General features: G+C 39.8%; 1 protein-coding gene across 1 annotated transcript in view; it reads right to left on the minus strand.

Moving 5' to 3' along the window:
• The window catches only part of PA2G4 (proliferation-associated 2G4), a 78,735-nt gene that overhangs the window by 32,372 nt on the left and 29,891 nt on the right, over positions 1–16,472 (minus strand). Inside the window, exon 7 of the mRNA XM_053708113.1 lies at positions 16,238–16,316. Coding sequence (XP_053564088.1) covers positions 16,238–16,316 — 79 coding nt within the window. The remainder of the gene's footprint in view (positions 1–16,237; positions 16,317–16,472) is intronic.

A 16,472-nucleotide genomic window follows, 5' to 3' on the forward strand; every position in this document is an offset into this window, starting at 1 on the left:
GGAATGACCAAATTCTCACAATCATCCAGAGTGGATAACACCTCCTTAAGCAGAGCGCGGAGATGTTCCAATTTAAATTTAAATGTAATCACATCAGGTTCAGCTTGTTGAGAAATTTTCCCTGAATCTGAAATTTCTCCCTCAGACAAAACCTCCCTGGCCCCCTCAGATTGGTGTAGGGGCCCTTCAGAACCAATATCATCAGCGTCCTCATGCTCTTCAGTATTTTCTAAAACAGAGCAGTCGCGCTTTCGCTGATAAGTGGGCATTTTGGCTAAAATGTTTTTGATAGAATTATCCATTACAGCCGTTAATTGTTGCATAGTAAGGAGTATTGGCGCGCTAGATGTACTAGGGGCCTCCTGTGTGGGCAAGACTGGTGTAGACGAAGGAGGGGATGATGCAGTACCATGCTTACTCCCCTCACTTGAGGAATCATCTTGGGCATCATTTTCTCTAAATTTTGTGTCACATAAAACATAATTTATGTAAGAACTTGCCTGATAAATTCATTTCTTTCATATTAACAAGAGTCCATGAGCTAGTGACGTATGGGATATACATTCCTACCAGGAGGGGCAAAGTTTCCCAAACCTTAAAATGCCTATAAATACACCCCTCACCACACCCACAAATCAGTTTAACGAATAGCCAAGAAGTGGGGTGATAAGAAAAAAAGTGCGAAGCATATAAAATAAGGAATTGGAATAATTGTGCTTTATACAAAAAAATCATAACCACCACAAAAAAGGGTGGGCCTCATGGACTCTTGTTAATATGAAAGAAATGAATTTATCAGGTAAGTTCTTACATAAATTATGTTTTCTTTCATGTAATTAACAAGAGTCCATGAGCTAGTGACGTATGGGATAATGACTACCCAAGATGTGGATCTTTCCACACAAGAGTCACTAGAGAGGGAGGGATAAAATAAAGACAGCCAATTCCTGCTGAAAATAATCCACACCCAAAATAAAGTTTAACGAAAAACATAAGCAGAAGATTCAAACTGAAATCGCTGCCTGAAGAACTTTTCTACCAAAAACTGCTTCAGAAGAAGAAAATACATCGAAATGGTAGAATTTAGTAAAAGTATGCAAAGAGGACCAAGTTGCTGCTTTGCAGATCTGGTCAACCGAAGCTTCATTCCTAAACGCCCAGGAAGTAGATACTGACCTAGTAGAATGAGCTGTAATTCTCTGAGGCGGAATTTTACCCGACTCAACATAGGCAAGATGAATTAAAGATTTCAACCAAGATGCCAAAGAAATGGCAGAAGCTTTCTGGCCTTTCCTAGAACCGGAAAAGATAACAAATAGACTAGAAGTCTTACGGAAAGATTTCGTATCTTCAACATAATATTTCAAAGCTCTAACATCCAAAGAATGCAACGATTTCTCCTTAGAATTCTTAGGATTAGGACATAATGAAGGAACCACAATTTCTCTACTAATGTTGTTGGAATTCACAACCTTAGGTAAAAATTCAAAAGAAGTTCGCAACACCGCCTTATCCTGATGAAAAATCAGAAAAGGAGACTCACAAGAAAGAGCAGATAATTCAGAAACTCTTCTAGCAGAAGAGATGGCCAAAAGGAACAAAACTTTCCAAGAAAGTAATTTAATGTCCAATGAATGCATAGGTTCAAACGGAGGAGCTTGAAGAGCTCCCAGAACCAAATTCAAACTCCAAGGAGGAGAAATTGACTTAATGACAGGTTTTATACGAACCAAAGCTTGTACAAAACAATGAATATCAGGAAGAATAGCAATCTTTCTGTGAAAAAGAACAGAAAGAGCGGAGATTTGTCCTTTCAAAGAACTTGCGGACAAACCCTTATCTAAACCATCCTGAAGAAACTGTAAAATTCTCGGTATTCTAAAAGAATGCCAAGAAAAATGATGAGAAAGACACCAAGAAATATAAGTCTTCCAGACTCTATAATATATCTCTCGAGATACAGATTTACGAGCCTGTAACATAGTATTAATCACGGAGTCAGAGAAACCTCTTTGACCAAGAATCAAGCGTTCAATCTCCATACCTTTAAATTTAAGGATTTCAGATCCGGATGGAAAAAAGGACCTTGCGACAGAAGGTCTGGTCTTAACGGAAGAGTCCATGGTTGGCAAGATGCCATCCGGACAAGATCCGCATACCAAAACCTGTGAGGCCATGCCGGAGCTATTAGCAGAACAAACGAGCATTCCCTCAGAATCTTGGAGATTACTCTTGGAAGAAGAACTAGAGGCGGAAAGATATAGGCCGGATGATACTTCCAAGGAAGTGATAATGCATCCACTGCCTCCGCCTGAGGATCCCGGGATCTGGACAGATACCTGGGAAGTTTCTTGTTTAGATGAGAGGCCATCAGATCTATCTCTGGGAGCCCCCACATTTGAACAATCTGAAGAAATACCTCTGGGTGAAGAGACCATTCGCCCGGATGCAACGTTTGGCGACTGAGATAATCCGCTTCCCAATTGTCTACACCTGGGATATGAACCGCAGAGATTAGACAGGAGCTGGATTCCGCCCAAACCAAAATTCGAGATACTTCTTTCATAGCCAGAGGACTGTGAGTCCCTCCTTGATGATTGATGTATGCCACAGTTGTGACATTGTCTGTCTGAAAACAAATGAACGATTCTCTCTTCAGAAGAGGCCAAAACTGAAGAGCTCTGAAAATTGCACGGAGTTCCAAAATATTGATCGGTAATCTCACCTCCTGAGATTCCCAAACTCCTTGTGCCGTCAGAGATCCCCACACAGCTCCCCAACCTGTGAGACTTGCATCTGTTGAAATTACAGTCCAGGTCGGAAGAACAAAAGAAGCCCCCTGAATTAAACGATGGTGATCTGTCCACCACGTTAGAGAGTGTCGAACAATCGGTTTTAAAGATATTAATTGATATATCTTCGTGTAATCCCTGCACCATTGGTTCAGCATACAGAGCTGAAGAGGTCGCATGTGAAAACGAGCAAAGGGGATCGCGTCCGATGCAGCAGTCATAAGACCTAGAATTTCCATGCATAAGGCTACCGAAGGGAATGATTGAGACTGAAGGTTTCGACAAGCTGTAATCAATTTTAGACGTCTCTTGTCTGTTAAAGACAGAGTCATGGACACTGAATCTATCTGGAAACCCAGAAAGGTTACCCTTGTTTGAGGAATCAAAGAACTTTTTGGTAAATTGATCCTCCAACCATGATCTTGAAGAAACAACACAAGTCGATTCGTATGAGACTCTGCTAAATGTAAAGACTGAGCAAGTACCAAGATATCGTCCAAATAAGGAAATACCACAATACCCTGTTCTCTGATTACAGACAGAAGGGCACCGAGAATCTTTGTGAAAATTCTTGGAGCTGTAGCAAGGCCAAACGGTAGAGCCACAAATTGGTAATGCTTGTCTAGAAAAGAGAATCTCAGGAACTGATAATGATCTGGATGAATCGGAATATGCAGATATGCATCCTGTAAATCTATTGTGGACATATAATTCCCTTGCTGAACAAAAGGCAATATAGTCCTTACAGTTACCATCTTGAACGTTGGTATCCTTACATAACGATTCAATAATTTTAGATCCAGAACTGGTCTGAAGGAATTCTCCTTCTTTGGTACAATGAAGAGATTTGAATAAAACCCCATCCCCTGTTCCGGAACTGGAACTGGCATAATTACTCCAGCCAACTCTAGATCTGAAACACAATTCAGAAATGCTTGAGCTTTCACTGGATTTACTGGGACACGGGAAAGAAAAAATCTCTTTGCAGGAGGTCTCATCTTGAAACCAATTCTGTACCCAGGACACTCATCTACATGTTTGTAGAAAGCCAAACCAGTACTGAAACGAGAATCAGTAGAGGTAATGGAAAATATAAGAGTATATCGTCGATCTGAAAAGGGAGGTAAGAGATGAATCTCTACGACCGATAACAGAGAACCTTATGAAATAGACCCCGTAGAAGGAGATCACTGCATTCAATAGGCAATACTCTCTTCACATCCCTCTGACATTCACTGCACGCTGAGAGGAAAACCGGGCTCCAACTTGCTGCGGAGCGCATATCAACGTAGAATCTAGCACAAACTTACTTCACCACCTCCCTTGGAGGCAAAGTTTGTAAAACTGATTTGTGGGTGTGGTGAGGGGTGTATTTATAGGCATTTTAAGGTTTGGGAAACTTTGCCCCTCCTGGTAGGAATGTATATCCCATACGTCACTAGCTCATGGACTCTTGTTAATTACATGAAAGAAATCACATCTATTTAAATGAGAAGGAACCTTGGCTTCCCCACATTCAGAACACAGTCTATCTGGTAGTTCAGACATGTTAAACAGGCAAAAACTTGATAACAAAGTACAAAAAACGTTTTAAAATAAATCGTTACTGTCACTTTAAATTTTAAACTGAACACACTTTATTACTGCAATTGCGAAAAAGTATGAAGGAATTGTTCAAAATTCACCAAAATTTCACCACAGTGTCTTAAAGCCTTAAAAGTATTGCACACCAAATTTGGAAGCTTTAACCCTTAAAATAACGGAACCGGAGCCGTTTTTATATTTAACCCCTTTACAGTCCCTGGTATCTGCTTTGCTGAGACCCAACCAAGCCCAAAGGGGAATACGATACCAAATGACGCCTTCAGAAAGTCTTTTCTATGTATCAGAGCTCCTCACACATGCATCTGCATGTCATGCTTCTCAAAAACAAGTGCGCAATACAGGCGCGAAAATGAGACTCTGCCTATGATTAGGGAAAGCCCCTAGAGAATAAGGTGTCCAATACAGTGCCTGCCGGTTATTTTACATAATTCCCAAGATTAAAATAATTCCTCAAGGCTATGGAGTATAAAATATAAATCGATTTAGCCCAGAAAATGTCTACAGTCTTAGAAAGCCCTTGTGAAGCCCTTTATTTCTTTCTGTAATAAAAATGGCTTACCGGATCCCATAGGGAAAATGACAGCTTCCAGCATTACATCGTCTTGTTAGAATGTGTCATACCTCAAGCAGCAAAAGTCTGCTCACTGTTCCCCCAACTGAAGTTAATTCCTCTCAACAGTCCTGTGTGGAACAGCCATCGATTTTAGTAACGGTTGCTAAAATCATTTTCCTCTTACAAACAGAAATCTTCATCTCTTTTCTGTTTCAGAGTAAATAGTACATACCAGCACTATTTTAAAATAACAAACTCTTGATTGAAGAATAAAAACTACATTTAAACACCAAAAAACTCTAAGCCATCTCCGTGGAGATGTTGCCTGTACAACGGCAAAGAGAATGACTGGGGAAGGCGGAGCCTAGGAGGGATCATGTGACCAGCTTTGCTGGGCTCTTTGCCATTTCCTGTTGGGGAAGAGAATATCCCACAAGTAAGGATGACGCCGTGGACCGGACACACCTATGTTGGAGAAAGATGAGGTACGCAGCTGAGGCCTGGTAACGTGCTGGACCATCATCTACCCCCACTTTCCGGATAAGCATATATAGCTGGTTAGGCTGACTTAAGTACTAAACTGCTGGCTCTGTGACCTTTTTTTGAGCAGCCATCTAATTGTACTAGGCGGTTATCCAGTTGAATATTCTCAATATATTTATATTCCACATGCTGTTTTATTAGTTATATCTGCTGGAAACATGCGTTTATATACTGCTAGTTAGTATGTTTTAAAAAAAAAAAAAATGGGAAAAAAAAAAAAATGTATGCTTACCTGATAAATTTCTTTCTTTCTGGATATGAAGAGTCCACAACGTCATCAATTACTAGTGGGAATATCACTCCTGGCCAGCAAGAGGAGGCAAAGAGCACCACAGCAAAGTTGTTAAGTGTCACTCCCCTTCCCACAATCCCCAGTCATTCGACCAAAGTGAAATGGAAAAAGGACCACCACAAAGGTGTAGAGGTGCCTGAGGTTTAGTCAAAAATAACTATCTTAAGGGGACAGTCAAGTCCAAAAAAAAAAAAAAAAAACTTTCATGTTTTAAATAACTTCCCAATTTACTTTTATCACCAATTTTGCTTTGTTCTCTTGGTATTCTTAGTTGAAAGCTAAAACTAGGAGGTTCATATGCTAATTTCTTAGACCTTGAAGACTGCCTCTAATCTGAATAAATTTTGACCACTAGAGGGCATTAGTTCACATGTTTCATATAGATAACATTGAGCTCATGCACGTAAAGTGACCTAGGAGTGAGCACTGTTTGGCTAAACTGCATGTCTGTCAAAAGAACTGAAATAAGGGGGCAGTCAGCAGAAGCTTAGATACAAGATAATAAGAGGTAAAACGTGCATTATTATAACTGTTGGTTATGCAAAACTGGGGAATGGGTAATAAAGAGATTATCTTTCTTTTTAAACAACAAAAATTCTGGTGTTGACTGTCCCTTTAAATTAAGGGTGGGGTTGTGGACTCACCATATCCGGAAAGAAATTTATCAGGTAGGCATAAATTTTGTTTTCTTTCCTAAGACATGGAGAGTTCACAATGTCATCAATTACTAGTGGGAACCAATACCCAAGATAGAGGACACAGATGACTAGGGAGGGAGAACAAGACAGGCAGACCTAAACAGAAGGCACCACTGCTTGAAGAACCTTTCTCCCAAAGGAAGCCTGAGCCAAGGAAAAAGAATCAAATTTGGAAAAAGTATACAGAGAGGACCAAGTTGCAGCCTTGCAAATCTGTGCCACAGACACTGAAAGCAAATTTTCTATTTCGTGATTCATATAGAGCATGCAATTTTAAGCAACTTTCTAATTTACTCCTATTATCAACTTTTCTTCGTTCTCTTGCTATCTTTATTTGAATAAGAATGCATCTAAGCTTTTTTTGGGTTCAGAACTCTGGACAGCACTTTTCTATTGGTTGTTCATCAAAAATGGGCCGCATCTAAACTTACATTCTTGCATTTCAAATAAAGATACCAAGAGAATGAAGAACATTTGAAAATAGGAGTAAATTAGAAAGTTGTTTAAAATGTCATGCTCTATCTAAATCACGAAAGAAAAAAATTTAGGTTCAGTGTCCCTTTAATTTTTCAAAAGCCCAAGGAGAGGAAACAGCCCTCGTGGAATGCACCTTAATTCTCTCAGGAGGCTGCTGACCAGCAGTCTCATAAGCAAAAAGGATTATACTTCTCAGAAAGAGAAGTAGCAGTAGCTTTCTGACCTTTATGCTTTCCAGAGAAACAAACAAAATAAAAAATAAATAAAAGTGCAAACAATGACAATATTCCTCAACCTTTTTTTCCCATATTTTACTAAACTATATGGTTTACACAAGATTTCAGGTGACATAACAAATACTTGGGTATTAGTGGTTATAAGTCTTATGTCTTACTAAAGAGAAGCCCTATATAGAGATTGTTTTTTATGTTTACAGAGAAAACTAAGGCTGTCAATCATTCAGGGGGTCCTTCAGCGTTGCAAGAACTATTTAGTTGGTATGTGGTATGTTTGGTTTTTTTACTTTCCTGAACAAGATTGTATTAGATAATCACACTGTTTTCTCAATGAAAAAAAAGAAAAAAAAAAAAAAAAAAAAAGGAGGACCTAGTCTGACATTATATAGTAAGGCATGACCTGGCCACTATAACTATTCCTACTCTTCATCTAGCATGTAGTCTTCCTTCTAGGTATGTTATAATTGATATTACCCCCACATAGCTATACGTGGGGGTAATATCAATTATATAGCTTTGGACTAGGAGGTCCATGAGTGGCCATAACTTCTCATTTGGGCTAAGTTTGGTTTTTTGACTTTAGTTCTAGGGGTTTCATAGAGTGTTACTAAAGTTTATATTAAAGATAAAAAAATAAAAATAAAAAAAATAGGCTTATCATTAGGGACCCAAAAGTCGTCTCCTTTGTTGGAAATGACCTAAAACTTGGTTATATACTGAGGAGGTCAAAAAGTGACCATGTACTATCCAGGAGGTATATTGAGCATCAGGCATACTATTTATATATGTAATTTACTTTTCCTTCAGGAATGTATTTTGTAAACCTCAATTATGCTACTATAGGATATATGTATTTCATTCATGTATGACTTGTATTAAACCTTAAAAAAACCATATTAAACCATATTAATATATATATATATATATATATATATATATATATATATATATATATATATATATATATATATATATATATATATATATATATATATATATAATCAAAGTAACAGCAGAGGGCCTAGTGGATTGACTAAAATCCTTTGTCGATTAAAGTTAAAAAATGGAAATCTTTAAATCTAGATCTAGGTTCCAAAGAAGAAAAATGTAATAGCAGGTATTAATCTGATTAATGCTTGAACAAAACTATAAACATTAGGAAGGTTAACTATTTTGTGAGGAACAGAACCAAAAGAGTGGAAATTGACCCTTCAAAAGAGCTAAAAAGGATAAGCCCCTATCCATTACAATTTGCAAAAATTGGAGAATTTGGGGAATTCTGAACGAATACTAAATAAAACAAAAATTCTGTGTGACAAAAAACAAACAACTTTCTTTACTTTGAGATACATATTCCCTGTAACAGGATTCCTAGCTTGGTATCACAGAAACCTCTCTGAAGTAGAATAAAGTGATCAATTACTAAGCTGTCAGGTTGAGATAGCAGGTCATGACTTAGAAAAAGAGCCCAGATGGAGCAAGCAGGAGCTATTACAAATAGACGAGTCCCTGTTTGATTAGTGCAGTGCAATGCATGCAGTGTCAAATAACTGTACCTAATAGCCGGTTGGCTAGACGAGTGCAAGTAAATCTGTAATTACCAGAAGTGCACCCACTCTGCTTAGATCTTACCACAGTAGAAATGTCTGCTTTCAGTAGAGAGCCCATTCAGTGCTGTGTACGTCACAGCAGAGGATCACTGTCAGGAGTATCTCGACAACTCATCAGAAGGCGGCTAGGGGACCGGTCCCTGCTACACCTGTGGCAGGCTTGTGACTTACTACATCACTGGGTATAATTGTGGCACTACCCTATACTCCAAATATTCCCTATGTCTTTCAGTAGCAGCTCTGTGAGGGGGGAAATAGCCTAAAATCAGTCTGAGGACCCCCTTCAAAGAATCTTTAAAGGGCCTCAATTCTTTACCTTTCCTCCTGACAGGCAAAGATTTAGACTGGCTAATCAGTCAGACAGAGGGATAGCATACTTTGAGTGTTTGGATTCTTTGCCTCCTTCCTAGTGACTAGGAGTTGAATCCCAGAAGTAATGAACTCATGGACTCTCAACCACCTTACACCTACCAGTTCAAAATAAAAAAAACACAAAAAAACCCAGCAATTACTACTAACCACAAAAAAAAAAAAATAAATAGATGCCTACACAACTTAGACCTCTAAGTGTGAATGCCATACTTGTAAATGTGTCAAACCTCATTATCAAAGCAAATTATTGTCTAGGTAGCAACCCCACAAAACATTTCATAACATCCTCTTCAACCAAATGACTATCAATCAGAAAACAGGAGAAAGAAAAATGTAAAGGAGATTCATACACCAAACCAGGAATTTCTCGCCTGATAGAATCATCGTACCTTTTAGGGTGCACCACACTTGGCTGATTTTACCGACAACCCAGCAAAAATTGTAGCCAACATTAAGCTAACATTTGTTATTAAAAGTCTTTAATGTTTACTGCACAACTTATCATGAAATCAATTTATGTTAAATTATGAGCTCCTTAAAAGGGACAGTGAACACCAGAACTTTTGTTGTTTAAAAAGATAGATAATCCCTTTATTACCCATTCCCCAGTTTTGCAAAACCAACACTGTTATATTAATACACTTTTTACTTCTGTGACTAACTTGTATCTAAGCATCTTCTGACCGCCCCTAAGCACATGACTTCGTTATTATCTATTGACTTGCATTTTAGCCAATTAGTGCAGTGTCTGCCACTAGCATGATCACAATGTTATCTATATGGCCTACATGAGCTTGCTCTCCCCTGCTGTGAAAAGTAAATAAAAACAGAATTTATGCTTACCTGATAAATTACTTTCTCCAACGGTGTGTCCGGTCCACGGCGTCATCCTTATTTGTGGGATATTCTCTTCCCCAACAGGAAATGGCAAAGAGTCCCAGCAAAGCTGGTCACATGATCCCTCCTAGGCTCCGCCCACCCCAGTCATTCGACCGACGGACAGGAGGAAATATATATAGGAGAAACCATATGATACCGTGGTGACTGTAGTTAGAGAAAATAATTCATCAGACCTGATTAAAAAAACCAGGGCGGGCCGTGGACCGGACACACCGTTGGAGAAAGTAATTTATCAGGTAAGCATAAATTCTGTTTTCTCCAACATTGGTGTGTCCGGTCCACGGCGTCATCCTTACTTGTGGGAACCAATACCAAAGCTTTAGGACACGGATGAAGGGAGGGAGCAAATCAGGTCACCAAAATGGAAGGCACCACGGCTTGCAAAACCTTTCTCCCAAAAATAGCCTCCGAAGAAGCAAAAGTATCAAATTTGTAAAATTTGGCAAAAGTGTGCAGTGAAGACCAAGTCGCTGCCTTACATATCTGGTCAACAGAAGCCTCGTTCTTGAAGGCCCATGTGGAAGCCACAGCCCTAGTGGAGTGAGCTGTGATTCTTTCAGGAGGCTGCGTCCGGCAGTCTCATAAGCCAATCGGATAATGCTTTTAAGCCAAAAGGAAAGAGGTAGAAGTCGCTTTTTGACCTCTCCTTTTACCAGAATAAACAACAAACAAGGAAGATGTTTGTCTGAAATCTTTAGTAGCCTCTAAATAGAATTTTAGAGCACGGACTACTTCCAAATTGTGTAACAAACGTTCCTTCTTTGAAACTGGATTCGGACACAAAGAAGGTACAACTATCTCCTGGTTAATATTTTTGTTGGAAACAACTTTCGGAAGAAAACCAGGCTTAGTACGCAAAACCACCTTATCTGCATGGAACACCAGATAGGGCGGAGAACACTGCAGAGCAGATAACTCTGCAACTCTTCTAGCAGAAGAAATTGCAACCAAAAACAAACTTTCCAAGATAATAACTTGATATCTACGGAATGTAAGGGTTCAAACGGAACCCCTTGAAGAACTGAAAGAACTAGATTTAGACTCCAGGGAGGAGTCAAAGGTCTGTAAACAGGCTTGATCCTAACCAGAGCCTGAACAAATGCTTGAACATCTGGCACAGATGCCAGTCTTTTGTGAAGTAAAACAGATAAAGCAGAGATCTGTCCCTTCAGAGAACTTGCAGATAATCCTTTCTCCAAACCTTCTTGTAGAAAGGATAGAATCTTAGGAATTTTTATCTTGTTCCATGGGAATCCTTTAGATTCACACCAACAGATATATTTTTTCCATATTTTATGGTAAATTTTTCTAGTTACAGGCTTTCTAGCCTGAATCAGAGTATCTATTACAGAATCTGAAGACCCACGCTTTGATAAAATCAAGCGTTCAATCTCCAAGCTGTCAGTTGGAGGGAAACCAGATTCGGATGTTCGAATGGACCCTGAACAAGAAGGTCCTGTCTCAAAGGTAGCTTCCATGGTGGAGCCGATGACATATTCACCAGGTCTGCATACCAAGTCCTGCGTGGCCACGCAGGAGCTATCAAGATCACCGAGGCCCTCTCCTGATTGATCCTGGCTACCAGCCTGGGGATGAGAGGAAACGGTGGGAATACATAAGCTAGGTTGAAGGTCCAAGGTGCTACTAGTGCATCTACTAGGGTCGCCTTGGGATCCCTGGATCTGGACCCGTAGCAAGGAACCTTGAAGTTCTGACGAGACGCCATCAGATCCATGTCTGGAATGCCCCATAATTGAGTTATTTGGGCAAAGATTTCCGGATGGAGTTCCCACTCCCCCGGATGGAATGTCTGACGACTCAGAAAATCCGCTTCCCAATTTTCCACTCCTGGGATGTGGATCGCAGACAAGTGGCAGGAGTGATCCTCCGCCCATTGAATTATCTTGGTCACTTCTTTCATCGCCAGGGAAGTCCTTGTTCCCCCCTGATGATTGATATATGCAACGGTCGTCATGTTGTCTGACTGAAACCTTATGAATTTGGCCTTTTCTAGTTGAGGCCAAGCTCTGAGAGCATTGAATATCGCTCTCAGTTCCAGAATGTTTATCGGGAGAAGAGACTCTTCCCGAGACCATAGACCCTGAGCTTTCAGGGATTCCCAGACCGCGCCCCAGCCCACTAGGCTGGCGTCGGTCGTGACAATGACCCACTCTGGTCTGCGGAAGCTCATTCCCTGTGACAGATTGTCCAGGGTCAGCCACCAACGGAGTGAATCTCTGGTCTTTTGATCTACTTGAATCGTCGGAGACAAGTCTGTATAATCCCCATTCCACTGTCTGAGCATGCACAGTTGTAATGGTCTTAGATGAATTCGTGCAAAAGGAACTATGTCCATTGTTGCAACCATCAATCCTATTACTTCCATGCACTGCGCTATGGAAGGACGAGGAACAGAATGAAGTACTTGACAAGAGCTTAGAAGTTTTGATTTTCTGACCTCTGTCAGAAAAATCCTCATTTCTAAGGAATCTATTATTGTTCCCAAGAAGGGAACTCTTGTTGACAGGGACAGAGAACGTTTTTCTTTGTTCACCTTCCATCCGTGAGATCTGAGAAAGGCTAGGATGATGTCCGTATGAGCCTTTGCTTTTGACAGGGACGACGCTTGAATCAGGATGTCGTCCAAGTAAGGTACTACTGCAATGCCCCTTGGTCTTAGAACCGCTAGAAGGGACCCTAGTACCTTTGTGAAAATCCTTGGAGCAGTGGCTAATCCAAATGGAAGTGCCATAAACTGGTAATGCTTGTCCAGAAAAGCGAACCTTAGGAACTGATGATGTTCCTTGTGGATAGGAATATGTAGGTACGCATCCTTTAAATCCACGGTAGTCATAAATTGATTTTCCTGGATAGTAGGTAGGATCGTTCGAATAGTTTCCATTTTGAACGATGGTACCCTGAGAAATTTGTTTAGGATCTTTAGATCCAAAATTGGTCTGAATGTTCCCTCTTTTTTGGGAACTATGAACAGATTGGAATAAAATCCCATTCCTTGTTCTCTTATTGGAACTGGATGTATCACTCCCATCTTTAACAGGTCTTCTACACAATGTAAGAATGCCTGTCTCTATTTGGTTTGAAGATAATTGAGACCTGTGGAACCTTCCCCTTGGGGGTAGTTCCTTGAATTCCAGGAGATAACCTTGAGAAACTATTTCTAGCGCCCAAGGATCCTGAACATCTCTTGCCCAAGTCTGAGCAAAGAGAGAAAGTCTGCCCCCCACTAGATCCGGTCCCGGATCGGGGGCTATCCCTTCATGCTGTTTTGGTAGCAGTGGTAGGCTTCTTGGCCTGCTTACCCTTGTTCCAGCCTTGCATTGGTTTCCAGGCTGGTTTGGGTTGTGAAGTATTACCCTCTTGCTTAGAGGATACAGAATTAGAGACTGGTCCGTTTCTGCGAAAGGGACGAAAATTAGGCTTATTATTAGCCTTAAAAGACCTATCCTGTGGGAGGGCGTGGCCCTTTCCCCCAGTGATGTCTGAAATAATCTCTTTCAAATCAGGTCCAAATAATGTTTTACCTTTGAAAGGAATGTTAAGCAATTTTGTCTTGGAAGACACATCCGCTGACCAAGACTTAAGCCAAAGCACTCTGCGCACCACGACAGCAAACCCTGAATTTTTCGCCGCTAATCTAGCTAATTGCAAAGCGGCATCTAAAACAAAAGAGTTAGCCAATTTAAGTGCTTGAACTCTGTCCATAACCTCCTCATACGAAGATTCTTTACTGAGCGATTTTTCTAGTTCCTCGAACCAGAAACACGCTGCCGTAGTGACAGGAACAATGCATGAAATTGGTTGTAGAAGGTAACCTTGCTGTACAAAAATCTTTTTAAGCAAACCCTCCGATTTCTTATCCATAGGATCTTTGAAAGCACAACTATCTTCGATAGGAATAGTAGTGCGTTTGTTTAGAGTAGAAACCGCCCCCTCGACCTTGGGGACTGTCTGCCATAAGTCCTTTCTGGGGTCGACTATAGGAAATAATTTCTTAAATATAGGGGGGGGAACAAAAGGTATGCCGGGCCTTTCCCACTCTTTATTTACTATGTCCGCCACCCGCTTGGGTATAGGAAAAGCGTCGGGGGGCACCGGAACCTCTAGGAACTTGTCCATCTTACATAATTTCTCTGGAATGACCAAATTGTCACAATCATCCAGAGTAGATAACACCTCCTTAAGCAGTGCGCGGAGATGTTCTAATTTAAATTTAAATGTCACAACATCAGGTTCAGCTTGATGAGAAATTTTTCCTGAATCTGAAATTTCTCCATCAGACAAAACCTCCCTCATGGCCCCTTGAGATTGGTGTGAGGGTATGTCAGAACAGTTATCAGCTTCCTCTTGCTCTTCAGTGTTTAAAACAGAGCAATCGCGCTTTCTCTGATAAGTAGGCATTTTGGATAAAAGATTCGCTATGGAGTTATCCATTACAGCCGTTAATTGTTGCATGGTAATAAGTATTGGCGCACTAGATGTACTAGGGGCCTCCTGTGTGGGCATAACTGGTGTAGACACAGTAGGGGATGATGTAGTATCATGTTTACTCCCCTCATTTGAGGAATCATCTTGGGCAATATCATTATCTGTGGCATTACTGTCCTTACTTTGTTTGGACACTATGGCACAATTATCACATAAATTTAAATGGGGAGACACATTGGCTTTCATACATATAGAACATAGCTTATCTGATGGTACAGACATGTTAAACAGGCTTAAACTTGTCAACAAAGCACAAAAAAGTTTTAAAATAAAACCGTTACTGTCACTTTAAATTTCAAACTGAAAACTCTTTATTACTGAATATGTGAAAAAGTATGAAGGAATTGTTCAAAATTCACCAAAATTTCACCACAGTGTCTTAAAGCATTAAAAGTATTGCACACCAAATTTCAGAGCTTTAACCCTTAAATTAACAGAACCGGAGCCGTTTTTACATTTAACCCCTATACAGTCCCAGAATGAGGCTGTCTATAACTAGAAAGGCCCCCATCTGAAAAAGGTGTCCAACACAGTGCCTGCCGTTTTTCTAAACGTTCCCCAAGATTATAATACCAATAATTAGTTAGAATCTGCATAATATGCCTAGTAAAGCAATTGTTTTAGCCCAGAAAAATGTCTACCAGTTTTTAAGCCCTTTTTGAAGCCCTTTATTCTTTTATGTTTAACTAAGAAAATGGCTTACCGGTCCCCATGAGGGGAAATGACAGCCTTCCAGCATTACATGGTCTTGTTAGAAATATGGCTAGTCATACCTTAAGCAGAAAAGACTGCTAACTGTTTCCCCCAACTGAAGTTACTTCATCTCAACAGTCCTGTGTCGATTTTAGTTACTGTCTGCTAAAAATCATCTTCCTCTTACAAACAGAAATCTTCATCCTTTTCTGTTTCAGAGTAAATAGTACATACCAGCACTATTTTAAAATAACAAACACTTGATAGAAGAATAAAACTACAAAAAACTCTTAACCATCTCCGTGGAGATGTTGCCTGTGCAACGGCAAAGAGAATGACTGGGGTGGGCGGAGCCTATGAGGGATCATGTGACCAGCTTTGCGGGGACTCTTTGCCATTTCCTGTTGGGGAAGAGAATATCCCACAAGTAAGGATGACGCCGTGGACCGGACACACCAATGTTGGAGAAATAGAGGCGGCCTTCAAGGGCTTAGAAATTATATGTGCCTTCCTAGGGTTGCTTTCAACTAGAATACCAAGAGAACAAAGCAAAATTGTTGATAAAAGTAAACTGGAAAGTTGTTTAAAATTACATTCCCTATTTGAAAAATGAAAGTTTTTTTGGACTTGACTGTCCCTTTAAAAGGCGACATGGAAAAAAAAAAAAATAAAGGTAAAACAATTTAGATTTCTAAGCAAATATGAAGCCTTAAAAAGGGCCATAATAATACATGTATTGCTCTCAGACAAGCAAAGGGTGTATATACTTATCTCTATCAACCTATAAGGTAGTAAAAGAAAAGATTTACTAAACTGACATTGTGTACGGCGATAAAGAGAATACGTATGTTTTAATCTAGATTTAACAGTCTTGAGTAAAACAAACGGTAACAAACACATTGTTTGCAAAATGTCCTCTGTATAAAACCTTTGTTTTTTTTAATATAACGTATCACTTACTTTTGCTGGTCTGTTGGGTTCTGAATGATGGTCTTCTCTCCATCAATAACATGCTGCTTTAGCTGGTGAGAAAGCATACCTGAAAAATAAAAAACACACTTAAAAAACCAACAGATTCAATACAGACTTATCCTTACTGAGAATATATTTTCTATATGGATAGAGAAATCAGAAAAAGATATGCAAAGAAAATGGTAATTTAAGTAAACTTTTAAACGAGTGCTTATTACAAGTG

Source organism: Bombina bombina, chromosome 3 (genome assembly GCF_027579735.1).
Source record: "Bombina bombina isolate aBomBom1 chromosome 3, aBomBom1.pri, whole genome shotgun sequence".
Taxonomy (NCBI): domain Eukaryota; kingdom Metazoa; phylum Chordata; class Amphibia; order Anura; family Bombinatoridae; genus Bombina; species Bombina bombina.